Here is a 27,015-nt window from a genome sequence, read left to right as displayed (position 1 = left end):
CCACCGCCCCCCACCCGCTAGGAGCGGGGAAAACGATCCGTCGCCGCGCAGCCCCCGACCGACGGCCCCTGCGCCCCACCCGTCTGTAGCGCGGCTGCAGGGGCAGCCTTGCGCTCGCGCCCGCCTCCACCTGCTGCAGCCGCGCCACGAGGCGGGCGTGCGCGGACCCCGCCCCTGCCCGCCGCGCAGCCCCTTTGTGCTGCTGCTGCTGCTCGGAGCTCCCTAAACGAGGCGGCGGGTGCGTCACGGCGGAGGCGCTGCTGGCGTTGCTGCTGCTGCTCGCAACGCGCCCAAGCCCGTTAGCCCCCAGGCCAGCCGCCGCCGCCCCCCCCCCCAGTCCCGCCCGCGCCCCCGGAGAGGCGGTCGAGCAGCGCCGCCATTTCCCAGCGCTACAGCACAAGGCTGGGAGCAGCCCGCGCCGCGCCGCGCACGGAGTGACCGGCCCAGGAGCCGCCTGGGTAAGGCCGAACCGCTTCTTCCCGTGGGCAGCGAGCGCCCCGGGCGGGAGGGGCTGGACTGTGCGGGGCTGCTGGTGGCGCTCTGCTCTCGCCCCTTCCCCTGGAGGTGGGCCCGCTCCGAGGAAGGGGGAGCGCTGGGCAGAGGGTTGCAGGGATCGGGACCGTGCGGCTGGGCTGATCGGGGGGGTGGGGGGAGGCTGTGTCTATGGCGGGAGCAGGGCAAGGGGCTGTGGGATGGACGGACGGGCACGTTACATCGAAAGATGTTGCATTTTCACTGACGTTATTCAGGGCTTGCAGAAAGGGTTCGCCTGGCGTGGAGGCGGGTCACCCTTCGGCTGTGAAGGAGTACGCGGTTTTATTGGTCATGTTACGATAACAGCCATGCACTGAAAACCTAAACCTTCTTCATGACCATTCAGAAAGTGTTAAAAAGTGGAATTCGGTCACTTGAGATCAGCAGAAGAAATTTTACTGGAAGAAGGTGTATTTTAGGATATGTGTGTGTGTTGTGGGGGGGAGGTGTATTTTTTCCAGGCTATGAGTTTGAGGCACATCATCGGTAAGGATTTCATTGTATGTGGGCTTGCAGGAAATCTTTCTCTTTTTTTAATCCAGGAAGGATGGTGAAACTAGGGAATAATTTCAGTGAGAAGAGTGCAAAGCAACCCCTCTTGGAGGATGGATTTGACACTATCCCCTTGATCACACCTCTGGATGTCAATCAGCTACAGTTCCCACCTCCTGATAAGGTACAGTAGGCTCCAGTTTGTACTGCAGAGAATCACACCCAGATTTCTCACAAAGAACAAGGAGAACCATTTGTGTGGTAGGGTTTTCAGGAATCTCATTTATTAGAGGTCATTTTAAGGAGTGGCTGTTTCGTCAGGAGAACAAAATAATGAAGCCAATGATAATCATAAACAAGTCAGTGCAAGTCAGACATTTTTCATTTAAATGTCATTTAAAACACCTATTATATGGTACTGAAAAATCAGCAATGAGTAAATTTAGCTTTCTTTGTTGCTTTGGGCATACAATGAAGTATTTGCAAGGTTATTTGTGATAGTCTTTTTTAATTGTATGCCCTTCTCTTTAGACTCTATAATGCAACTGTGAAAATTCATTGCAAAATACAACTCCGCGTGCTGTAAACCATTCTACTGTGTGGAAGCATTGCCCTGGAACTCTACAGTGTGACCAGGCAAAATAGTCTCACAGGGAACTTCTGTTCCACCTGCATGTCTCAGAAAGGGTTCCATGCAGATGCCAGATAAGCCAGCAGGAAAGAGATAATTAAGTCATCCTCTCATCCAAAACGCTAGAGTGGGGTGGGGTGGGGGAGAGTGTGTGTGTGTGTGTGTGCTAGTATCCTATGGGCTAGAACAATGGTGTCCAACATGAATTTCAGGATTACACCCCCCCCCCCCCCCCCGAAGCCAGGCACACATCCCCAACTGCCAGCGAATCACCAGAGCTGCTGAGCCAGGCGAGATGCCCCATGGCTAGAGACGTGGCTGGAGTGGTGCTAGTCGCTCCAGGCCACCGCCTCTGTGGCTGCCATGCACTTGTCTCACCGGTTGGTGGGGCACGTGCGGAGTGGGTGGAGGATGCTCCATTTTGCCACATCTTGGTGTCCTGGTGACGACATGTGGCGAATGGGAAGTGTAGTGGACATGGCTGGGCTAGCATGTGGATCAAAGAAAGATTGTATTGCTGCCCCATACCCTGCTCACTTGGGGGAGAGGCTTGTATTCTGCCTCCCTTACTGCTGCTTAATGGTCCTTCATGCAAAGCCTGATTACACAAGCTTTGATATGGAAGGGCAAATGCAGAAGTCTCAGGACACTTTTCTTAACCTGCGCAAATAATCTGAGGACATTTACCAGTTATGTGGCGTAATGGGACTGATTCAAGAAGACTGTTTTCAAATATTCCCTCATTTGTGTAACTTAAAGCTTAATGGTCTCCGTTGTTGCTACTGAAAAATACTATAAGCAGCCACAGACTCAAACCAGCAAATGCTCATGAAATATATTTGGTAACAAATTTTGTGGTGAGTATTTTCTTTGTAATCTTTGAACTCTCAGTTCTTACATAAGTGGTAGGCATGGGTTGCATATCATGAAAATTTTATGTATTCTTACTCTAAAGGGAAAAAAAATCTAAAGCTGTCTAAAATGTTCGTGTATGGTGGTCAGTAAGGGTCTATTTATGCTTTCCTTTACATGGGTGTAACTCTCATTGACATTTTTTTCTGTATGTGGTCACCACTTCGCATCCTTTACAGAGGATCAGTCCCAATAGTGGCTTCAAAGCCTGAAAGTCATTTCTTTGTACAGTTACATGTGTACGTGTCATATACTGAGGACAGAATCGGACCCTAAGACTTTAATAAAGCTGTTGCTTTGGTCATTTTGTGTACCAGCTGGTGACCAGACAGTTAGCAGGGTCTTGCACCAAGAGGCTGAACTTGTGAGTAGGCTTGTTATGTTGGTCAGCTGCTAAGCAGCCCTTGAATCATGAATCTCTGTGGTCCACGGGCAGCCTCTTCACCAAAAAGAAGTTTTTGTAGCTAAGTCAGTAAGAGCTAGCTTTGTCTATTGGGAATTGTTCTTCGATTAGTACGTGGTCAAGGAGCACCGGGCAGAACTGCCATTACAGAACCAAGGGGCAACTTATATGGACCTAAGACCGAATAGAGAACTCAGACATTTGATTAGCATTTCTTCCCCCATTGCCCAGCTGTATGTGCGTTCTTTTTTTGTGCCATTCTTAACACACAAGGGGTGCGTCTACACTACCCGGCTACTTCAAAGTAGCTGGCACAACATCGAAATAGCACGTGTCGTGTCTACATGCGCCGTGTGCTATTTCGACGTTGAAATCGATGTTAGGTGGCAAGACACCGAAATTGCTATTCCCATCCGAAGATGGGAATAGTGCCCTACTTCGATGTTCAACGTCGAAGTAGGGCGTGTGTAGACGATCTGCATCCCACTACTTCGAAATAGCTGGTTCCTCCATGGTGGCCATCAGCTGAGGGGTTGAGAGATGCTCTGTCCAGCCCCTGCGGGGCTCCATGGTCACTGTGTGCAGCAGCCCTTAGCCCAGGGCTTCTGGCGTCTGCTGCAGCTGGGGGTCCATGCTGCATGCATGGGGTCTGCAACGGGTTGTTGGCTCTGTGGATCTCATGCTGTGCAGGCCGAGTGTGTCTGGGAGGGGCCCTTTAAGGGAGCGGCTTGGGGCTTTGCTGGCCCCTTATTTCAATGGGGAGCGCCTGTGTGTGTGGACACTCCACATTTCCTTCCGGGGCAGCTCCTTTCGACGTTCTCCGTCGCTACTTCAACGTTGAACGTCGATGGCACCAGCGCTGGAGGACGTGTAGATGATATGCGTCAAAGTAGCTTATTTCGATATTCTTACGTCGAAATAGGCTACTTCGACGTAGTGGCCTAGTGTAGATGTAGCCAAGTAGAGTATTCCATAGACCTCAAGGGTCCCTTTTGTGCCAAGTTCGCCCCAGTTATTTAAGATGCTTCTGAGCTTATAGGTCACTGATACAGACTTAAATGTCTTATTTTTAATAGAGCTCATATTAAAGATTCCTGTAAGGATTACTGACATCAAATTCTAAAATGGCACTGTAGTCTTGTGTAATAAAGGTAAGTATATGCTTCACCCATCTAAAGTTGTTACGCAGTTACAAAGCTCTGGTGTGGCAGTGAAGCATAAAAACTTTGTGAAGAACAGCAACTAACGTTTAGAATTGATGGTTTTTGACAGTTTCTAAATTAAAGACTGAATTAATTTCAGTATATTTTGGTCATGTTAAACAAAAGAAAACTTTATATAACCAAACAGATAAAACTATGTTCGCTATCAATTGAATGTGATTTTTTTGAATGCCTGAAATTATGCAACATGATGAAAAAGGGGGTTTAAAATGGGGGGAAAAATACAAAAACCTTGATTCACTGAACAGAATTATAATGAAAATGAAAATAAGATGCATAGAAAATAGTTTTCAACACTAAGCACAACCATATAATATGCTAAAAATATCATGTAAGTTTGGTGACACTGGGCCTAAACTGTCACATAATCAAGACACTGTTTCAGAGAAGGCTCTCAATTCAGGCTCTGGCTTAAGTGTCACAGTTCAGCTCTGAGAGGTATACAGTTCCTATGGCTATCTTTGGGTTTTGTCTAAAGACAATATTATTCCTTGAAACCAAAAGGGATGCAGACTTATACTTTTGAGTATGACAAAATATTGAACAGATCTTTGAGTCTGTACAAAGGAAGGAATGTGTTCAGTTTAAAAGTGATGCTATAGAGAAGATATTAAAGTTGTAGAAGACTTATGATGGGGCAGGTAAGATGAAGCATAGTTTTGTGGAGGAATAAAGCAATCTAGATTTGTATTCGTTAGAAGATTAAATTAATAGGAACATTGCTGAGGTATGGAATATTTTATGGATATGAAGACTTGGAATTGGTTGGGGCTTTTAGGGCCTTATGGGAATTCAGGAGAAAGCTTATGTGCAGGTAATTACCATAGGTAAATATTTGAAAAAGCTAGCCTGGTACTTCAAAAATATTACAGCATACATACAGAACAATGCAGAACATGGTAGGTGGATGGATGGATAGACCTATGGAGGGCATTTTGCTTCTTTCAGTTCCAGAGTGCTGCTGTGAAGAAATATTGCTTCGTTGCCATTGGCTGGAATTTTTAATTGACCTCTTAATTGACTAGCTGATCCAGTCAATCACGGGCTTGAAACTTCAGTGGTTGAATTCCTCTGAAGCTGATGGAGATGACCGTTGTGGCTTACTGACAGTATCCTATTAATACCTTTGGGGGTACATTGTACGTGTTATTTTGTATAAGAATGGGGAGGCTAGTGTACTTACTCTGTTATCAGCCCTTTGTAATACACCTCCACAGAAAGGAGCATAACTGGATTCTCCAGGAACCAACAGACAAAAGTAGAGTTTTGGTATATATAGCGTGATTTAAATTGGTTCTTGGCCTTCTCCCCGATGGACAGGACTATGGTCCACAGAGGGACCCATTCCTTCGGGAAGGATTGGAAGGACTGGACCTAATGAGGCCCCAGAAGACTGTGTGCTTGGTCAGATCTGAAGCTGTGATGAGCTTGTAACTAAAAAGAATCCCCTTGGGTGAGGGAGGTGAAGGACTGCTCCTGACACTCTGTGTTAGGGTGTTCTCTAGTAAGCTTATTTATTAATTTGTTTTTCTCTGTAGTGCTTTTTTACCTTAAGAATAAAACAGGCTTCAATAGGAAGTGTTGTGTGGTACCTTATAATGGTATAACATGTGGTATGTGGTACTAGTCTTGGTCTCTGAAGAGAAGGCAAGTAAGTGTCCTTGGGCAACCTGTCTGTGCTGGGAATAACACAGTGAAGGCGGGGGAGTAGGGGGGACTGTGTAGCCTGGAAATCCCCAAGTCAGATGAGAGAGAGATGTAGCTCTCCACCCAGAAGGACAATAGTGTGGAAGCTGGTAGTCTGAGAGCATTGTGCCTTTGGTGGACAAGTGAGGGGAAATACAGATGCAGTTGCCCTGAACTATAACAGTCATACATACTCTTAAAATATACCAAAGGAATGTAGAAAAAAATAAGCACCACATCATATTTATCTTAACCAATAGTGGATTGAGCTAGCCAGTTGCATTTCTTATCTGCTTACATGCACATACGCACAAATATAGCATCATTTGTGGAAGTCTTTCAATTATATGCTCCCTTCAGCTTCCTCAAACGCATGGAAGGGAAATTCATCAGTATTTGCTAGTCAAAAAAGGGTAAAATTGTTAAGAATGTTTATGTCCTCCATGAGGGAATTATAAATTATAGGGAAAGGCTATTTATTTGTTTCGCATCGGTGGTATGTTTGCCAGTGGAAGTAGATAAAATAAATTAAAAAAAATTGTTCAGTAGTTGTGACCCAAAGCACCCTAGCATTCACACTGTACACACTGTTGTCGTAATCTTTGTACAAAATATGTCTTAAAACGTATCATTTGAAAACTAATGCCTCATTAATATTCTTGCATTTTTATATATATGTGTATCTCTCTCTCTCTCTCTCTCTCTCTCTCTCTCTCTCTCTCTCTCTCTCTCTATATATATATATATATATATATATCATAAAATATAATACATACACACGTGCGCAATGGATATTAAGATTTATGAATATATGTAGTATTTCTACTCAGCTCTGTAAACCAGATGTGCTGGGAGGTTGTTCAGGATATACCTGTTTAATAAAGGGTTTTTGTTTCTGTCAGTTTACATATAAGCAGTAAACAGGCCCATCAAGCTAACAAGAGGTCGAGAAAAAGGCACTGACAAGTGGGATGCTGGTGAACAGGGCCATCCTCAGACCTACACAGCTGTGTAGGGCACCGCTAACTTTGGGGCATTGGGCTCAGCAGCAGGGCTCTAGCAGCCCCCAGCATCATCACCTTCCATGGGCTAGGGGGACTCAGACAGAGCACGGGGCAGCCACGCAATCATTGACTGGAACAAAGTGGTACTTCCCCCTTCAAAGTGTCACTTCTCTATGGACAGCTGCTGCCCTGACCTGTGATTGCGCTGCCCATCACTGCGCGTGCCTCCCTCCTGCTGCATATGCCTAGGGACAAGTTTGCAGGCAGTGCCAGCTCCAGTGGCCCCATCCTCCAGCTGCCCCCCTACCTCACTGCTGAGGCTGCAGGGGAGCCTGCTTCCCTCCCTGGCTCCAGGGTTCCCATCTCTCCCAGATTTGATGCCATTGCAGCAAACGGTGCCAGCTCTCTGGCCTGGGCAACCCCCTACCCCCACAGATTATGTTCCATTGCAGCCCTCTCACTGGGAGCTGCTTCCCCCATGGAAGGTGGGGTGCCAGCACTGGTTGGGACAGGCCTGCAGGAGGAAGAATTTTGGTCTGGGTTTTACTTTTCAGAAGAATCCATTTCAAGGGTTTATTGGCCTATAAGGACAGGGGAGCTGTACCTCAAGTGATAAGCTGTTAAATCAACTAATTGAATGCAATATTACTGCTTCATGAAAGATCCTTTTTATATGCATGCCCAGAAAGCTGTGCCATTCCTTCCTATCAGCCTGTCTCTAGATAGATTAAGCATGGTGGAATTAGAAACAATAGAAACCCCATTTACATAGAAATTCTAAAGGGGATGGGAAGCCCACAGGACCGAAAGAATAGCATGAGGTCATCCTACTGCTTGAAACAAGTTCATTGGGCTTAGAAAGATAAAAATAAAGGTGGAACCCATATTTCTGGCAGTCTCAGAAGGATGGGCCCTAAATCTGGGGATAGGGTTGGGTTTGGAACTGAATATAAACGAGAAACCTGCTTAGCAAAGATTGTTCACCTAAGAAGATAAGGGAGACCAGCACCCTGTATTTTGTGCAAGGTCCTGACTGAGGGAAAGCCCGCATGGCTTGAAGAACGACTGGTTAGCACAGTGCTGGAACTATGGGTGTAGAGATGCAGCAGCACCCTCTGGCTTTAAGTGGCTTCCATTCCGTAAAAGATGGTTCAGTGGCTCCCAGTGCCCCCACTATAAAAACTGTTCCAGCACCTCTGCTGGTTAGAGAAACTAGCTTGAATAAAGCTCATATCTTGTTAGATTGTTTTAGACTTTTAGAAGAATATTTAGTTTTGGTTTTCTTGTGTGACTCCATTCCTTTATAGTTGAACTCAATCACATATTTGTTTGGTTAATAAGTTGTTTTTCATTTTTCCCATAAAATAATTTTTCATTTTTACTCAGCATTATGTTTAAAGGGGGAAGCATCTATTAAACTGGCTGGTTTAATAAGCTGTGATTTGCGTGTGCATGTGTCTTTAGAGGAATAACCAAACAATATTATTTCTCTGAACTGTCCAGGAGAAGGCTGGACATTGTAGAATACAAAGTTTTGGGAAAATGTGTGTGTGCGGTGGGGTCACCCTGCAAGTAGTAACCGAGGCTCAGAGACACTGAGCCAGGGCCATCTAGTGTACAGACGCTCAGGATGTTCTGCAGGCTGGTTGTGAGTGGCTCTTGTTAGAGGTTAAAAGAGGAATGTATTGTGAGGAGGTATCAAGGTTTGCAGGGTAGATGGTGACACAGCTCTTCACTGGTGCGGATTGAACTCCAGAATGATGGTGGCATGCCTCCCTTTAATCGCATTGGGAAATTTTAGATTATTTCATATGTAAAGTTATGACTCAGAAGACTCCCATGTCTAGTGCAAAGTTAGTTGTGTTGGGGAAAATAAACGGTAGAGTGTGTTGATCTAATTAGTAGTAATTTTTTTTTGTTCATAAGGTTGTGGTCAAAACGAAAACAGAGTATGAACCTGAACGCAAGAAAGGAAAATTTCGTACTCCCAAAATAGCTGAATTCACAATCAGCATCACTGATGGCGTTTCGGAAAGATTTAAGGTAAGCAGGACTTTTAATGGTATTAAGAACTCAGTTATTGTCACAGAAGTACACTAATCAATTACTCACTGTAGCCAAAGAAAACTGAACTTAAATAACAAAGGTGTGGTAGAAAAATATTAAAAAAAGGAGTGCAACTAGAGATTGTCAGCATTAGTAATTAGGACCATCTCCTGCAGTCCTTACATGCAATTACTCCAGTCCTTACTTTGACAAAAATCCCATTGAAATTTCAATCAATGGGAGTTCAGCATGATTAAGTGGTGAGTATCTTATGGATGCGTAGCTCCCATTATGGGACTAGTACTCCTATTAGCTTTAGAGGAGAAATACTGTACAAGCATTGGATTTTTTTTTTTGCTCTTTTTTCACCATATTGAAAATATTCTTTTAAAGGAGCAGTCGTTTTCCCAATTTTTTTCCCTGTGATGGTTGATGAATATGAATGCACTTAGTGATTTGATGGCTCAGGGGATTAGTGATAAAGCTGTTGCCATCAGTTTACTAGTTCAGATGTATTCCCTCATATGATGGTACCATGAAAACTCTTACCCTCTGGTTCCTGTTCAGTGAAAGTGGGTGGTCTAAGTCCATTTCTTGGTGAAAATGTGTCCATATCACAGTGATGTAGGTACGGTGACGGATGCAAAAGACTAAATGGGTGAAGAATCATTCCCTCCGTAGAGGATGGTGGGGTTCCTGGAGCCATATTAGCAAGGCAAAGTGAAGAAGTGTCAGCAGCAATGCAGGTTCTGTCACACTTCAGTTTTCTTTGCTCTGACAGCTTGCACAGGCATCAAGGTCAGGCAGAAAACAGTTTTAAAATATTTGGTGAGCGATGGCAGCTTAGTGCACAGACTAACACAGGGCTGGAAGGTTTAAGGTTTATTTTGGTGATAAAATGTTTGCTGAAATAAAGGAGCATATTCTCTTCCCAATGCGCATGTGCAACTCCAGTTAGTGCCAATGGAAATTTAAAGGGTACATCAAGAGAAGAACATGCTCTTGGCATGCAGAATAGAATACAGCAGCCATGCATGAATAGTGACACTGAAAGGTCTTTGGGCCAAAATCTGCTCTCAGAACTGTATGGATAGCTTTGATTGAAATCAAAGCAAGCCATATGCACATTGCCAGCAGTACAGTTACAATCTTTGTGCCAGTTTGGAGAGAGAGCTCAGCAAATAAGATCTCTCTAAGCAACAGGTAAATTGCTTGTCTCACACTGTGGTGAAGTCATTTCTAATTTGTAAGGCTGAGCAGTTAGAAGCAAGAGTGTTTTCATGTTGCATTTTTATGTACTTTTAGATGGCATTCTTGAAACAAAATGTCTTTGAGATATGACTTCACAGTTACCACTTGGGGATTAATCTCAAACTGCAGGGTTGCTAGGTAGTGCTGCTAGGTAACGGCTGCATCAGAGAGGCTTCTGTAAGATGTTTCTCTCTCTGGGGGATTGCAGGATGAATCACACTATGGCTGTATGTCTGTGTTTCCAGGGAGGCCATGGAGGGTTGACCAGTTAGGAGAATTGGTGTTTAGTTAATAGAGAACAGTAGTTTCATACAAAACAATAAAGCCCTAATGTTCCTCTGTTTCCTTATAGCAGTGTTAGGATTAAGTTATGCTGCTTCGTAGCATTTTAGAAGGGCCTAACTGCTTCTCTATCAGAGATGATTGTCATACTCACCACTCTGTCCTAAACAGTTCATGAATAATTGATGAAATTTCATAAATATGCAGATAGGAAAAAAGAGATTGGGGGGGTTTCCTCCTGGGTCCTTGTTAATTGTGAACCATCATGTTAACTGCTGCTGTTGATTCTGAGAGAGCAAAAGGAGGTTTGTTTGAAAGTTAAATATTTGTTATAATTATAAAACACATTATTTAACTGATTGAATATTGACTTTGGTTTGTGTGAATGAATAAGTTTGAGAAGCTTTTTTAATGACTAGTACATCAGCTATGGATATGCTTTTTACAGACTAAAAACAACATTGCACTAAAATATAAACAAACACATTTACTAATAATTCATATGTGTATTCCAAGATGTAACCCTTATTTAAGGACAAAACAGATTGTATTTTTGGGATTCAGTAGTGGAAGTCATCTAAAGCTATGCTTCTTAAGAAGTTATACATTGTGACAAGTAAAGCAGTCAGTATGTGCTCATATCACATATCTCGTTTGTTTCAGCAGTTGGGTGAATAAGAAGTTGTATATTCTCTGCATTCAGTCTACACTGTCTGTTATAATAGAGCTGAAATTGTTTATGGAGTAGAATTAAAGTGTAATTTTTCCCTAAAGATTAATTAGCTGTGTATAGCCAGATTTTGATTTCCATCTGACGAAGTGGGTCTTTGCACATGAAAGCTTATGCCCCAATATGTCTGTTAGTCTATAAGGTGCCACAGGACTTCTTGCTGTTTTTTGATCTCCAGTTACTTCAATACAACTGAAATCAGAATTTGGTTCAACTCCAAAATGGACAGGAATATGAATGTTGTTTGTATATGAGAATCCTGTTCTGGTTTTCCTCAAGTAATCACTCCTGTATGGGTATGAATTTAAATGGCTGGTTTTGAGTGTGAATAGACGTCTGTGAAACTATTGCAGGGAAATGTGGCAAACTATTCTGTCCCCTTTAGAAACCTAACTTCAATGGAATTACAGGTGGAAGTTTTTTATCTGGTGTCCAATAAATATACCACAACAAAGAATAACTGCACATAACTCTACAAGTCTGGCAGTGTCAGCTCACAAGAGACCTATGGTAGGAATTGTGGGAAGAAGAAGTTACTGAAGGTCAGAATTGAGGTGCATTGACGCTTAGGAATGAAACCCTGATTCAACTGAAATCAGTTATGGCTCTCAGAGGACTTCAGAGGAGCCAGGATTTCACACTCAACATTTAATCTTCCTCCTGTTGAACTCCTGTATACAATGGTTTCAGAAATAATGTGGTACACTCAAGCACAAGGGACAGATGATTCTTTTACCTTCTGTGAAAGAAAACTTGGTAGAGGAGCACTTTAAGTACTTAGGAAAGTAAATGTTTCAGTTTCCCCAGTACATTTGAAGCCTTAAAAAAACAAAAACAAAAAAAGCAGTGCGAAACCGCACGTGGACATTTACAACAGCAGATGAATTCTTCAGACATTATCCCTGACAGCTATGTGAACATCAAACTACACAGGCAGAGCCTGAAGCCTATTTGCAGCATGAGCATATGGTGCAAGTCATGTGCCATTAAGTAACAAATGGTTGTTGTTGTTTAAATGTTTACATGCAGTTATGGGAAAGCAAAAGAGGCATACTCCTTAAAAAAAAATCCATTCTCATGATTCAATTCTACAGTTTATCTTTTTCTACTGCTTCAATAATGTATTTTAATAGAGAGAAGAAATGCAAATATATATAATATTCTTAAAAGGTTTCATTATTGAGCTACTTAGAGACACAATCAACCTAAGAATGACATTTCTGTCTCAAGGGAGAGAAGGTGGGTGAGGTGATCAATCATTTCTTTTTCTTGTACCAATTTGTGTTGGTGGAAGAGACGAGCACTCAAACTTCACAGCTTGTCCCTCGTCTTGTTTCTCTCATATCCTGCAACCAAGGCTTTCTCTAAAGACAAGAAATATGTTTCAGTTTATTTTTGGTTACATTGCGGATTTGTTGGGAAATTGGCCCCAATTGACCAAAGCACGTAAGTATATGAGTAGTTCCTTCCTTCCTTATTCAGCAAAGCATTTTTTTTAAGATAAGCATGTGCTTAAATGCTTTTGTGTCTAGTTTTTCAGGCTTGTAAACTGCAAATATTTAATTCACGTGAGTAGCTCTTTAGATTTCAGAGAAACAACTCATATATGTAAATATTCATAAGATTGGCTCCTTGGTTATGTCTTGGTATTATTTGTGCAAGTCTTTTCCAGAGCAATGGGGGAGAATTTTATTTTTTCCAGTCAGATTGCCATTTTAAAAGCACAAAAATGGGCAGAGGAGTTCTGGGGCAACTGCTTTTTTTGCATTTTTAGATAATATCGAGTAGACAACATCACTTTAATAGTCTCTAATTGAGTGGTGTTTACTTAGAATGGGAGCCAGTAGATTTAATGTCAGCTGCAAAATGGGACTGTAACAACATCTTACCTGATCCATCAACAGGTTGACCATCCCTCAGTTCAGTAAGTTTTCTCTTAGCGATGGCAATGCTCTAACAACAGTAGAGTGTCCTTCTGGCTACCTCCAGACTTCAACACTTCCCACCCTACCCACTTTGCCCCCCCCCGCTCTAGCTACTGCCTTTGAGAGGTGGATCATCTGCAGTGACAGAGAGCCCCTCCTGTCTGCATAAGTTATGTCTGTGCTGAAGCAGTGTAGCTGCATTGTTACAGTTGTGCCACTGTAGTGTATCAAGGGTAGAGAAGCCTAGAGAGAGAATGTTGGAGGCGGATCACCTGGCTTTAAGAGCATAATTTCCAATATAGATACAGGTATTATTTAAGAAGTTGCGTGTGTACATTTCACAACAATTACAATGACTAGTGGCTCTTGGGAGAGAACTTGCAGGCTGCTCTTTAGTTTATTATTATGTATATACATGACTCAGGTTTCTTGTAAAACTCTGCCCCGTTCTCCTCTCTTTCTTCTGCCACTTGGCACAAAGAGATTTCCTGGGGCTCAGAGATCACTGTGGAAAGCCTAAGTGTCACATAAAGGGAGGAGCAGATATCACCAGTGATTCTCTTTCAGTTTACCAAGTCAGTCCTGAACCAATGACCTAACATAATGATAGGGATCTGTGTGCTGTGGAAGGTGCAGCCTGTCAGTCAAGAGGGCAAATGGTCACGATGACCATTTGGTTAGAAGCCCCTGGCATGTTTTACAGAAGTGTTAATCTACTGTATTATAGCCAGACTTAGTCTTACATAATTACATTTTGCCTGCCTAAAATTCTCCTATGTAACAATAGACTTTTCTTAAAAATGGCCTAAATAGTTTTGCAGTGTTGCCATATTTCCTCCCAGGCATACCTGCATTTTAGTGGTAAGTAGAGCTTATGTATAGGTTTTGAGTCATTTGGATGAAAGGTAAATACTTGTTCTCAATCTTTTTATGAGGCTGGCTGCCTTACTGACCAATCAGAAACAAGGTTCCTGTTGCACAGAGTCTAAAATCTAAACTGCTTAATATGGAGATACAGACTGGGGAATAGAATGTGGCACAGGGTATGTCTATGCTTATGGGGAGATTGACCCGGTCTGGGTCAAATTTCCAGGGTTCAATTTCATGTGCCTAGTGCGGACACATGAAATTGAACTCTCGGGTTGACAGTCACTCCTGTACTCCTCATTTTTGCAAGGAGTAAGGGAGGTCCATGACCTCCCTCTGTGAAGATGGCCAGATAAGTTGATTTTAGATGTGTCAATTTCAGATACTCAGCTGCCATAGCTGGAATTGTGGATCCAAGATCAACTTTTAAGGTTTGCCCTAACCAAGTCACTGAACAGAGAAACCAAACATGCTCTGTTAGTTCCACATTTACTAAGATAAATGCTTTTAGGAGGGGAGGAGTTGGATGCATATGGCTCCTTAAGGATTTGTGGTTTCAAGGAAAAATTTGGGGAGAAGCATGATAGACTGGGCTAACAAAAGGCTTTAGAGAGAAAGGGGCAGCTGGACACATGGTGTGGCTATGAAGACTAAAGGAGCAGTAAGCAAAGAAACAACGAAAGGAGAATAGAACAGAAATGTGAGCTAAACTGAACATGGCATTGAAACAAATTGACTTTTAGCTAAGGTGGTTCAATTTAATTCAGAATGGGATGGAAAAGTAGTCTGGGATTTGAAGAGGGCAGAGTGCATTGGAGCAGTGGATACCTTTGCAGTAGCACTTCGGGTTGGTTGAAAGGAAGCAGGGTAAACACCAAAGTAAGAGAAAAGGCAGTTGTAATAGTGAAGGAGACAGGTCAAAACAATTGGAGAATGTTTTATACCGTTGACTTGTAGGGAGAAGATTAATAAGAGCTTGTAACACTGCATCGGATCCATTGCTTGTCAGACTTCTTGTCTCCGTCTGTATGGCCCCCTCTCTTCCGGAAGGGGCATGGTAATAAGCAAAGGGTAATAGTCACATGAAGTGTGGATTTAAATATCTCACACCTCATTTGCATAATCCTGCGAGATTTCGCTGTGTAAACGGGGCCCTTTCAGAAGGAAACCCCACTTCCAAAAGCCCCCTTACTCCTCAAATGTTTAATTCTGTTCATTTGATAGTCTTAGTCTTTTCTTGCCTCTATTTACTGTAGTGGGCTTCTGCCACAATTCTCAGATTACTGACAAACACCTCCTGCTGACTGGCTGCTCCAAAACTGGTAGGGAACCTCTATGCATAAAGAGGGGTCTCAGAGCTGAATAGTCTGTGTTTAGAAAAAAGTTGGAGCCTGGAGCCCCATGGGCCATGTCCTTTCAGTATAGTTCCCTATTCCCTAACTTCAGGAGGGGCTGATGATAGTGGTATCACCTGTTTGATAGCTCACCTGGGCGCTTGCTGAAGTTGTCCTGCCCAGACAGTATGCCAGAGACTGATGTCTCCTTGCAGGATCAGTTTGAGCTTGTTGAGAGTACTTTCCCTGAAGCCTTCCAGGAGTCTTCTTGGGAGCTGTAGAGCTGCTATTTACTTTCTCCCAGTGCTGTCCAGAAGTTGACTGAAACTTCCTGCTTTCTGAACCCTGTTCCATCCCTGACATAAGTGACCTGTGCTGGAGAGGTGGGCCGGCTTTGTGCATATCAGCTCCTTTTACCCCTTTTGTCACCTGCTACCACTTCCAGCTAGACTTACGCTTAAAATGCGTCCCAAAATCTGTTCTATGCTTAATATATTGTCACCTCTTCCATTTGAGCAATGCCACACCACCTCTCTCTAAAACCAGCTGAAAAGGACTCACTTGAGTGAGGCTCAACATTTTGGTTTTGATTGTAGTGTTTTGTTTTTTTTCTTCTAAAGAACAATGTAAATAGAAATATTCTACATGAACTGTTCTCGTACTTCTAAAAGTTATTTTAAGGGGTAATCACTCCTGTGTAATGGTGAAGACCCAAATGCTTCCCGGGAGAGTACTCAGGCATGCATGCTCCATAGCACACAAATACTCCACTCCCACTGTGTTGACATCTCAGGCACTCTGCCAATTGGCTGCCATGACTAGAAGAGATGCAGAGTCCCCTTGGTGAAAAGAACAGCTGTCTGTACCAGAATTTCTACCCCTCCCACTGCCACTCAGTATGAACTGCTGTCAGGACCCCTGTGGGAGGAAGAAAAGACCCCTCCCATAGGTGAGGGAAAGGATGAAAACCTAGGGTGTAGGGAAGCAGTAGTGTGACTGGAGTAGCTTGCTTCAGTCCTTTGCCTCTATCCTCCCACCCTTCAAAGCAGAGAGCAGTTGTTTGTTCTTGAGGGGGTGGCCATGGGACTCAAATGTGGTTTCAGATGGGCAGAGGGTGAGACTTGCTCTAAGGGCAGGGATTGCATGGGGAGGATCCATTGTGTGGGTGGAGTGACTTTCCAGTCAGGTGACTGGATGAGGTTCTGGGGTATCAAAATGAGGGGTATTGTGTGATCAGGAGAAATTTGGCTGTTTGGAAGAGGAGGTATTCGTTAGGCTATAGAAGATGACGATTGAATTGGATGGAACTGAGGGGAGTTCAGCTCTAAGGACCTTCTTCATTCCCTTTCTCGTATGTGAACTCGTGGGCACATAGAAGGAGCACCTTGTATCTTCAAAGGGAGCAGAGTGAGACGAGGCTAAGACACCGGGTTGGGTTGAAGCAGCTAACAGATTTATGATTGGGGTTTGGAAGCATAGCACAGTTGTAAATGGCAAGTTTCACAGGAATAAGAACTCACCTTTGAATGCCATTGGCTATGTCTACACTAGCCCAAAACTTCGAAATGGCCATGCAAATGGCCATTTCGAAGTTTACTAATGAGGCACTGAAATACATATTCAGCACCTCATTAGCATGTGGGCGGCCGCAGCACTTCGAAATTGACACGGCTCGCCTAGACAGGGCTCCTTTTCGAAAGGACCCTGGCTACTTTGAAGTCCCCTTATTCCCATCTGCTCATAGGCATAAGGGGACTTCAGAGGAGCCGGGGTCCTTTTGAAAAGGAGCCCTGTCTGGATGAGCTGCGCGGCTGCGAGCTGCATTGATTTCAAAGTGCTGTGGCCGCCCGTATGCTAATGAGGCGCTGAATATGTATTTCAGTGCTTCATTATTAAACTTTGAAGTGGCCATTTGCATGGCCATTTCGAAGTTTTGGGCTAGTGTAGACATGGCCATTATGAAATAGATTAGATCAGTTTTTCCCAATTTTATTTGGCCACGGAACCCTTTTAAACACTAAAGAATTTTGCTGAACCCCTAAAAACAGTCTTTCATATGGCTTAACCTCCCTCAGCTCCAATCCTCACTGCCCCCATCCTTCAGGTAATAACCTGCCTCAGGCCCAAACTGGCCCCTGGGGCTAACCTGTTCACCCCACCTGAACAAACTACACCCGTTAGCTCCTCCCATTATCTCACCCAGCATGGCAGATGAACCTACTTTAGCCATCGCTGCTTCTCCAACTCTAGTCCCGTGGGCCCACTTTCTTTGGCTACTCTATGGCAACATGACAGGCCAGTCACAGCCAATGAAAGGCAAGGACAGTGCAGGACCCACAGGACCCACCTGGCTCCCTTTCCAGATAGCCATTGGCTCCCCTTGTCCCACCCCCATTGCATGTGCGCTGGCTGCTTTGTAAGTGAAGGGCTCTTTGCCCTGCCACAGCTGAAATAATGGACCTAAATTCTATTGGTTTAATGGCTGGATCCCTCCCATTGCCTGATGGCTGTTACACCAATTAAATTTAGTTGTACTGTTTCAGTGGCAGCAGAGCAGAGAGCCACAGACAAGTCAGCAGTAGGAGCTGCAAATGGCACCTTAGAGCCACAGGTTCCCAACCCCTGATCATTTTCTTGCAGAATCGTTATTTTCACTTCCGGGAACCTTGGGTGTCCACGGAACACATTTGGGAATCACTGGGTTACATAATATATTCTATAATAAAGTGTAGGGTAGTGGTAAGACCTGGGATCTATTTTCAGTTGTGAACTGTGTGACAATGGGCAAGTCATTTAGGACCTGATCTGCAGAATTGCTGAGCACCCAGAGCTCTGAATGAGATCATGAGTAGGGTGATCAAGCCCCCAGGATTGGCCTGGATTCCCCTATAATCAGCATCAATCTCCCAGTGACAACTGAAAGCAATACTGGAGGTATTAATAGGCTCTTTTAAGAAACTGACATTGTCTTGTTGGAGGGGGAAAAAACTCCTGGAAGAGCTTCAGTCAGAGGTGTCAGAAATAGCCCCTCAGCTAAATGCACAACTTGCAGTTAAAGTGCAGGATTGGATATAAGAAGGACCATACTGAGTCAGACCAATTGTCTGTTTAGCCCAGTATCCAACAGCAGCCAATGTCATGTACTGCAGAGGGAATGGACAGCACAGGCAGTCATGGGGTGATTCATCCTGTGTCATCCTTAGCTTATCACTGCCAGAAGCTGAGAGAGGATGCTCAGACCATGTGGTTGTATCTCTAATTGTCTTGGCTGATAGCCAGTGATGAGCCTCATGACTTTACCTGGTTTGTTTAACCAATGGCATCTAATGCAAGCTAGACTAAGCTTATCCCCACACTGCTGGCACCACTGCTCCAAAGCACCTCATTCTGTCCCAGCAGCCTTGAGGACCTACTGAACAGGGAAATATGACAACAGAACCTTTCACTACAAGGGCCCTCTGTGATAATTTAGATGGAATGAATGGTGCAAAGACGTTAACATAGTCACTATCCAACATTTAAATCATGTTAAACAGGGTCTAGGGTTTGGTGTACAGCGACCTTTGCTTGTTTGGAACCATAGAAAGCACATCATAAAATAGTGCTTTACCTTCTTTTTTTAAAGAAGGGAAAACAGTTAAACTGTGTAAAATGTACAATATTAAACGAGGGTTTCATTTTAACAATACCTCTGTTCCCTTTCCCCATCAGCTGGAGGGAGCTTTTCAGAAGGATCCTGCCCCTGTTTGACAGTTTCTTGGATGGTCTCAAAGATGGTGGTAATCCCTTTTGAAGGGGGAAAAAAAAAAAGAAGCTTGCTGAGATGGACTAGAGGAGTTGGGGCTGTTAACGTTGGATACTGTTTAATCCCAAGGGGTGTTCGGGATTCAACTGGACTAGAAGAGGCGGTACTATCATTTGGGCCCCTTTCTCTCGTCTCATAGGGTGAAGACATCTCTCAAGATGACAAAGGCCCCGGGTTCCAGAAGATGATAGGGGAAGCTTGATTTTCTTTTATTGCAAAGCACATTGATACTAGACAGTACATTAATGAATGATCATGTAATAAGTCCTGTATTACTAACACAAATGTTGTATTATTTCTGTTTGCAGGTAACTGTTCTGGTTCTTTTTGCCCTTGCATTCCTAACGTGTGTTGTATTTCTGGTCGTCTACAAGGTTTACAAGTATGATCATACCTGTCCGGAAGGATTTATTTTCAAGGTAATTCACACAAATTCTAGAAAAACAGAAGGAATATGCAAACTGTCTCTGTTGTTTTTTCCCTATCCTTGGGCAAGTTGTGTGTGTTTGCATAACTTATATATTTTTATAGAATAATGCTTTTTCTTTCTTTGTGCGCAGTTATCATCTTACTTACCATTTCATAATTTTCATAATATTCTAGATTTTTTGCTGCTACTCCAGAGAGAGACTATGTTGTTATTAATTCGTGTGCTGTTAAAATCAGGAAATCTTCACCTGCAGTTGTTTATAAGATGGATGTCACAATTTCCCCCCAAATTTGTAGGCTATAGGAAGAAACAAAGATAGAATAAACTCTTTCATATCTGGCATTCTATCATCGGGAACTCTCAAATAACCGGCATTTTAACCATAAGTAAATTTTAGTTACATCTTCCATAAGTACAATATAGTGAAAGTAAATGCAAATAAATACAACAAATACAATATACAAAACTACTGTTGGTAAATAAAGTACTGTGCATACATTTTTATTTGCTTCTTAATATCTAATCTTGTTTTTCTTTAGCATTATGCAGTGGTAGGTATACCTCTCTATTATTCTCATGGTCTTGAGGCTGCCAGATATGAAAGAATTTACTGTAGAAATCTAAAATGCGGAATGAAGCATCTTGACTCAGCTCTGACTTTGGATTTGTGACAGATACGTGAAAGTTGTCATTAGATTGTGTAAAAACAGGCTCTTATACTACAGTTACCACCTTGTAAAATACACGTTCATAGGAGAAATAGGTATTTATAGGAAAAAACCCAGCTTTACTAATGTAATTACATGCCTAATGTTTAAAGGGTTAAGAGGTACCATGAAGATTATAGAGACTGAATCAATTAGGAAGAAAATGGAGAAAGAGAGAGTGGAACTGGAATCAATTATCACAAGAATGTGGTGACTTATCTCTGACCATGCAGATGAACAGTGTGATTTATTTCACTTCTAAATTCACCACTGTTACCATCTGCAGGATGGGGCTTGCCTTCTTATTGCTTGTCAACTTCTCCCCATTTCCAGGCTCTCTGCTTATTGCGTTGCTAATTTTTGACATCTAATTTACTTTTTTTTTAATTAAATTCTCTTTTAAAGTAAATAAATGATTTTGTGGTTAAGGCATTTGACTTGGCCCATCAGGCCCTGTAATGTGGGTGGTCTGACTTAGTGGTTGGAGCCTACAGTTGTGGTCAGTGGTCACAGCCAGAGCTGCAGTGATGAAGAGGACATGGTAACGCACCAAGTAGGAACCAGGCGAGGAGGCATGAATTTGGTCTCATGGGTCTGATCAGCGAGAGGCCTAGCAACTAGCTGCTCAAACAGCTGTGGTAGGAACAGGATCATTTATGCCAAAGCTATATCCAGTGAGCAGTCTGCTGCTAGTCAGCTGATCTCACTGAATCAACAAATTCAGCCTATGTTGTGAAGTATTAGCAACAGTTTCCTGGTGGCACAGAGGAAAATACTTCTGCTTGGCAACTGTGCTGGAGTTCAGGGCCTCAGGAGATCAAATGTAAGCTACTATTTCTGCATTGGAGACTTCTTGTGTGACCTGAAGCAAGTCACTTGATTTCGCTGTACCTGTGTCTCATCTTTAAAATGGAGACAATATTTAAACAGTCCGTGTGCCAGAGAGCTTTCACCATCTTTGTGCAGTGCCCAGAATGCTGTCTGTTGGGCTTACGTGGCACTGAAATAAAATAATAATAATTTCCTCCTGGAAGATTTGTCACATTCTCATCAGTAACCACTCTGAATCTTCCCTTTCTTGAATTGCTGTCCCTTGTCCTCTTTTTTGTCTTTGCTTGCCTTTCTTACCTTCCCTACTCAATGTAGGGAGAACTTCTTGCCTCTACTTGGCATTTTTGAGGATATTATTTGACTGGATTCCTACTCTTCGTTTTGTCCTTCTAACAAAAGACAGGTGGGATCTCCCACGGCTCTCAAAGCTCTCTGGCTCTTTAATGCACTAATACATATAATTCATGCAAAGACCCTTATTGGTGCTTGTTACTGTCTCAATGGTGGGGGTTTATGGAGACAATTTCCAAAAGGACGTTTAGCTTTATGACCATCTCTTGATTGAAGGGAACACAAACCAGTATGTTTGAGATAAATCCAGACTATCAAAGCTACCATGCAGTAATTGATCTGCATGTCATGAGGCCTAAACCTGACACAATGCTGACTCATCTCTCTCTGGAGGTGCCTGTGCCTCTTTTCTGGAGGATCAGGCAAAGCTTTCCACAAATGTCATGTTGTGAGACTAATAAAAAGTCTACGTCAACGAAGATTACTTGGTAATGCTCTTACATTGACCATGCAGCTCTTTGGAAGACTCTCTATACTGTCTTTGCCTGCATTGAAGTTCTCTTGCATTGACTTCCCCAAAGCTAGGATACAATAGTTCTAGGTGCTGGGCAGTGTTCCCTCTAATATTTTTCCATCCCGGTTCAGAATAACTTCTGCTATGAGCACTGCACACCATCAGTAGAAACATGCTGCTGGCTGTGGGTGCTCTGCTAATCAGATGGGTGGCATTTGAATCACTCTTGGGTAGCCACCAAAGTGCTCAGCTATCAGGGAACACTGGCCATGGGATATATTTGCATACTTGCCACATCCTTAAATCAAAAACTTAGTTTTCTCTGCTTTGATGCCAACACATTGTGGGGCATCTTCAAACTGAAACAACTTGTTTCTAGGCCTTTGTTGAATTGATGCCTGGCTGAGGTGGGCAGTCCTACTAATGGATGCCTTAATCTCCAGCGTCTCACACCTTTTATGTTGGTCTGTGGATCCGAGGCTTCAAAGTGCCTGTGTGCACTTAAAGATGTTACACTGTCATCTGCCATAGCAATAGTACAGCTGCTTAGACCATTACATGGAGCACTAACTGCACTGAAGGCCTCTGATCAGGTAATGTCAGTCTTACCTAGCTACACACACACACACACATCAGATTTACAGGAGTCTCAGCTGGAGACATGTCATTCCACTCTCATCTAAACAGCCTGGGTCAGTTTCTCCAGGAGATAGTTACCATAATATAGCCCAAAGCAGTTTTCAGCCAGATGCCTGAGTGCTCGTCTTCTATTGAACCCAGAGACAACTGATCAAAACAATTTCAATATAGACATATATTTCAACTTCAATAAAGACCAGCACAGCCTTGCACATTCTGTCTGAAGCTCAATATTGACACTTTAGTTCAGCTAAATAAAATCTCCTCCTAAAGGAAGCACTGAGGCCATCAGTGCAGCCCACCCTTAAAAGAAGAACCATCTTGACATATCCAAATTCAAGGAGAGCTGGAGACCACAGTTGCCACAGGCATCAAGAGCTCTGTCTGTGACTAGCTACTGCAGGAGGCTGTGTGGGAGACTGGTGTCCCAGACTGGTGTCCCAGACTTGACACACAACCCCCTCTCTGTCACCCTGTGTTTTTCTTTACATAAGCTGAGAATTGGGCACATGGATAAAAAGTTTGGGACATCACCCTGCAGTCTAAGAGAAGGGCTGCAGGACAAGTAAAAACCTGGAACTAGCCCCAACAGTACATTTACAGTCTGGAACTCCTTTGGTGGCTGCAACCAGTACATTACTGGTAGGAAACATTCAAGGATGCTGGGCTGGGCAAGACAGTGGGTGCATTGCCTGCTTCCTTTCATTTCAAGTAAGAATCCAGTCAAGAGGGAGTCTTTAGCTGGTGTGTCTTTAGCTGTCCTCCCACGTGCTGTGTACATTTGTGCCTTACAAGGGGACATTATGCCATTTGGGAAAGCCATTGTTTATGATTAAGTAAGAACTATTGTACTGCAAGTAGATTTGGTTTGGTTCCAATGCTGATAGTCACATTTACCCCCTGCAGTTTTGATGAGGGAAGTGGATTGTGGTCTCCTTCCCTACATCTTGGCACATTCTGCTGATGAATGAAATAATCATTCTAGTCACTTAGAGGTATGCAGACACTTTCATGTCTAAAGCACCCCAAGCATGCTATAAACATTACATATACTTTTAAAGTTGATACACCACAGTATAAGTGGAGGAAAGCCAAGGAACAGTACAGTTAAGGTTCTGATAACGCACATTGTGTTTGATTCTATCCATTTAGTAATTTCAAGAGGCAATGCAGATGAGTTGGATACCCACCATGGATTGTTTTAACTGTTTGCCTGAATTATAAGCAACTGAAAATAGGGACCTATGGAGAGAAGTTGGGCAACCTGAACCATAGGTGCCAGCTTGTGTCATTAATGAGAGCACAGCTATCATAAATGCTAGCTACTCAACACAACCACCTGCAGAAGGATGTTAGCCATTTTTTGTGTTTTTAGTGCTAATGTAAACTGGCCTAGCTTTTCAGAATAAGAATAGATACTTCCAGAAGATGACACAGTTTCCGTAGCTGAATGATGAGAACTAATTGCTATCCCAGAGTTGCCCTTGCCATGCCTCACCAAGGCTCCCATCTCCCAATGACAGTGCATTGACTACTGTACCCATGCAGAGCACAGGATTCCACTCAGATGGGGGGTGAAATTCTGGCCGCCTTGGAGTCTGCAGCACCACTTCTATTGATTTCAGTTAAGATTTAATCCACAGAGCCAATTGTACATCTAGCCTTTTTTCTGTTAAACTGTGCACTTGGGCAGCCACTCAGGAGAGATTTAGGTGCCGCCCAGCTGATTTGCAGAGAGCCCACAGCCATTGTCAATGGGCAGCATATGTTTCTCTTGGTAGTGCACATCTGCACATGCCTTGATGCATACAATAAAATTTATTCTGCCCAGGGATGGAAAAAATTAGAGGGAACACTTGATCCAGACGAGTGATAAGACAGCAGAGAATCTAGGTACATTGAATCTTGCAGAGTAGAGCTACTGCCCCTTGTCTTATGTTGCCAGTCTGACATGCATTCAGCCTTTTTGTAAAAGCTGATTAATAGAACTGCTAAAACATCAATTACAATGTGCTCTTACAAATCATTATGGCTTTCTAAAGGTTGTTCACTCAAATGGCCGCTGGTAGCAGTGCCTCCAGTACTTGTCAGACCGACTATGATATTTTATTCTTCTGATGCTTTCTGATAGAGCTAGCATGTACAGCCATGTGGTTTTGGGTTGCCTTTACTTTTTCCTTCAGTTTAGTGTTTGGCCCCAGAAATACTACCCCCATGCTATCTCCTGCAAGTTCTACCACAGCAGTTTACGGCACAAGTTATATAATACCTTCCATTATGTCTCCCAGTTTTTTTATTTTTCGTCTGTCTCTTAAACATCAAGATGTTTGGGGAGATCTAAGTTACTGGTACCTACTTAAAAACCACTTTCTTTTTCTACTAAAGGTAATAATTCTGACAAACAGAAAAGTGGTATGTCCAGTCAGAGATTGCAGCTTTAACATGCCCTCTGTTGGGCCTGAGAATTGCTGCCCCAGTATTTCATTACGGTTGTGGAGTTCTGAGAGAATGCTAATGCAGTGTATTGTGTATATGCATAGTACATCAGTATTTCTTTCTGTAAGGAGACTTATCACACTTTGTCTTTTTAAATGTGTTTCCATCTGAGGTAGACCTAATTAGATTTACTCATTCTTCAGACTGATCTGAGTAGTGTATTTACCAGTATCTTGGCAAAAAATGTTTGTTCTTAGTCATTTCCCTTCATCATCTTACCTTGCACTAGCCTTCTAAGAAAAGTTGAAATTGTCTTACCAAGTGGTAATCTTGTTTACCACAACATCTTTGGGATGGTAGCTTAGAGCAAGCCAATAGCTAATGAAAGGATGTACGCAGTGTTCCCAGTATCCCAAGATTTTCAAATACAGATTTAGATGTGGACTGAAGAGCCTAACGTGAGCCACGTATTTGGTTTGTACACATGAGCTATTTATTTTGGCTGTGCCAATGTTTACTCCATTTTTCCGCTGAGGAAGTGAGTTTTGCCCCTGAAAGCTCATAACCTAATAAATTTGTTAGTCTCTAATGTACCAGAGAACTGCTTGTTGTTTGTGAATCTACAGGCTAACACAGCTACCCCTGAGACCATTTAGACTGTCATAGTATGTTCACAGCTTGGCAACAGAATGTTAGCTTTTACCCAACACAGTCTGAAACCAGGTGATTAAATTGCCTGCATGCATCTTTAACGGCTAGCTCTTGTACCAAGGTACCAAAGATGTCAGCTGGTTGTAGAAATGTAGACCCATTTAAAACAAAACCTTGTTGGGGTAGCAAACTAAATTTGACTTCTTGATGTTATCTGTTATTTTAGAGTGTGTCTGTATAAAAACTGTACTGTATGGAAGTAGAGTGGAATACAATTGCATGCCTGTTGTTTCCCTAAGGGTCATGAAAATAAGACGTGACCTAAGAGGTTGTCATAGTGACATATTCCAAAAGAAAATTTGTATCACCTGAGATTATAATGTAGTGACCATCACAACAATTCAATACTATTGTGTTGCTTCTAGACTTTCAGAATCGGAGGGGTAACCATGTTAGTATGGATCTGTAACAGCAATGAAGGGTCCTGTGGCACCTTATAGACTAACAGAAAAGTTATGAGCATGAGCAGATTTCCATCTGCAGATTTCCAAGACCAGCATCTGATGAAGTGAGTCTATGCTCACGAAAGCTCATGCCCAAAACTTTTCTGTTAGTCTATAAGGTACCACAGGACCCTTCATTGCTGGTATAGACTTTCAGAAGTTATTCATGTTGGCTACATGAAGCCTCTGTTGACAGATGTCACTGTCAGAAGGGATTTCCCAGCAAAACTTGTGTCGACAGATTGCGTCTACACATAAAAGCAGATCAAAAGAGCAATCCACCCTGGTGACAGAGAGTAGCCAGACTGCCCAGCCTTCTCTCGCCAGAACCGCTGACCAGAAGCTTTGCAAACAGGGCTGCCCCATGAACCAGAAGCCCTGTCTGTCACCAAAAGGGCCCTGCAGTGTTTACGTGGCTGTTTTGTCAACAGAAGCATTATACCTCAATGGGGAGAGGTATAATGCTGCCTGCAGATGTGCCAGGTTTTGTCAACAAACTGTTGACAAAGCATATTTTGCATGTAGGTGCTCCGTGGTTTTTCCCAACAAAAGTTCAGTTTTGCTGGGAAAAGCCTCTCATGTAGACTACAAGAAAAGCAATTCCCTGTTTAGTGTCTTTGGAACACTATCTAACATAAGTGGTGGATTTTTTTTTTCCAGAATAATCAGTGCATTCCAGCTGGATTAGAGAACTACTACTCTGAACAAGACTCCAGCGCCCGAGGGAAATTTTACACGGTCATAAATCACTACAATCTGGCCAAACAAACCATCACGCGCTCAGTGTCTCCATGGATGACAATACTGTCAGAAGAAAAATTGTCTGAACAGGAGACTGAAGCAGCTGAGAAATCAACTTAGTGTGGTTATTAATGTCATTTGAAGGTA

The 27,015-nt window shown here is 43.0% G+C and overlaps 1 protein-coding gene across 1 annotated transcript; it reads left to right on the top strand.

The window, feature by feature from the left end:
* On the top strand, positions 1–26,993 carry NSG1 (neuronal vesicle trafficking associated 1). The gene is made up of 5 exons (XM_074992483.1): positions 1–458; positions 1,077–1,210; positions 8,812–8,928; positions 19,434–19,544; positions 26,788–26,993. Exons 2-5 carry the CDS (start codon positions 1,082–1,084, stop codon positions 26,986–26,988), a joined length of 558 nt encoding a protein of 185 aa, XP_074848584.1. The 5' UTR covers positions 1–458; positions 1,077–1,081; the 3' UTR covers positions 26,989–26,993.
* Positions 26,994–27,015: the final 22 nt, after the last annotated feature.

Source organism: Carettochelys insculpta, chromosome 4, assembly GCF_033958435.1.
Source record: "Carettochelys insculpta isolate YL-2023 chromosome 4, ASM3395843v1, whole genome shotgun sequence".
NCBI lineage: Eukaryota > Metazoa > Chordata > Testudines > Carettochelyidae > Carettochelys > Carettochelys insculpta.
This window is presented reverse-complemented; position numbering and strand designations above follow the sequence as displayed.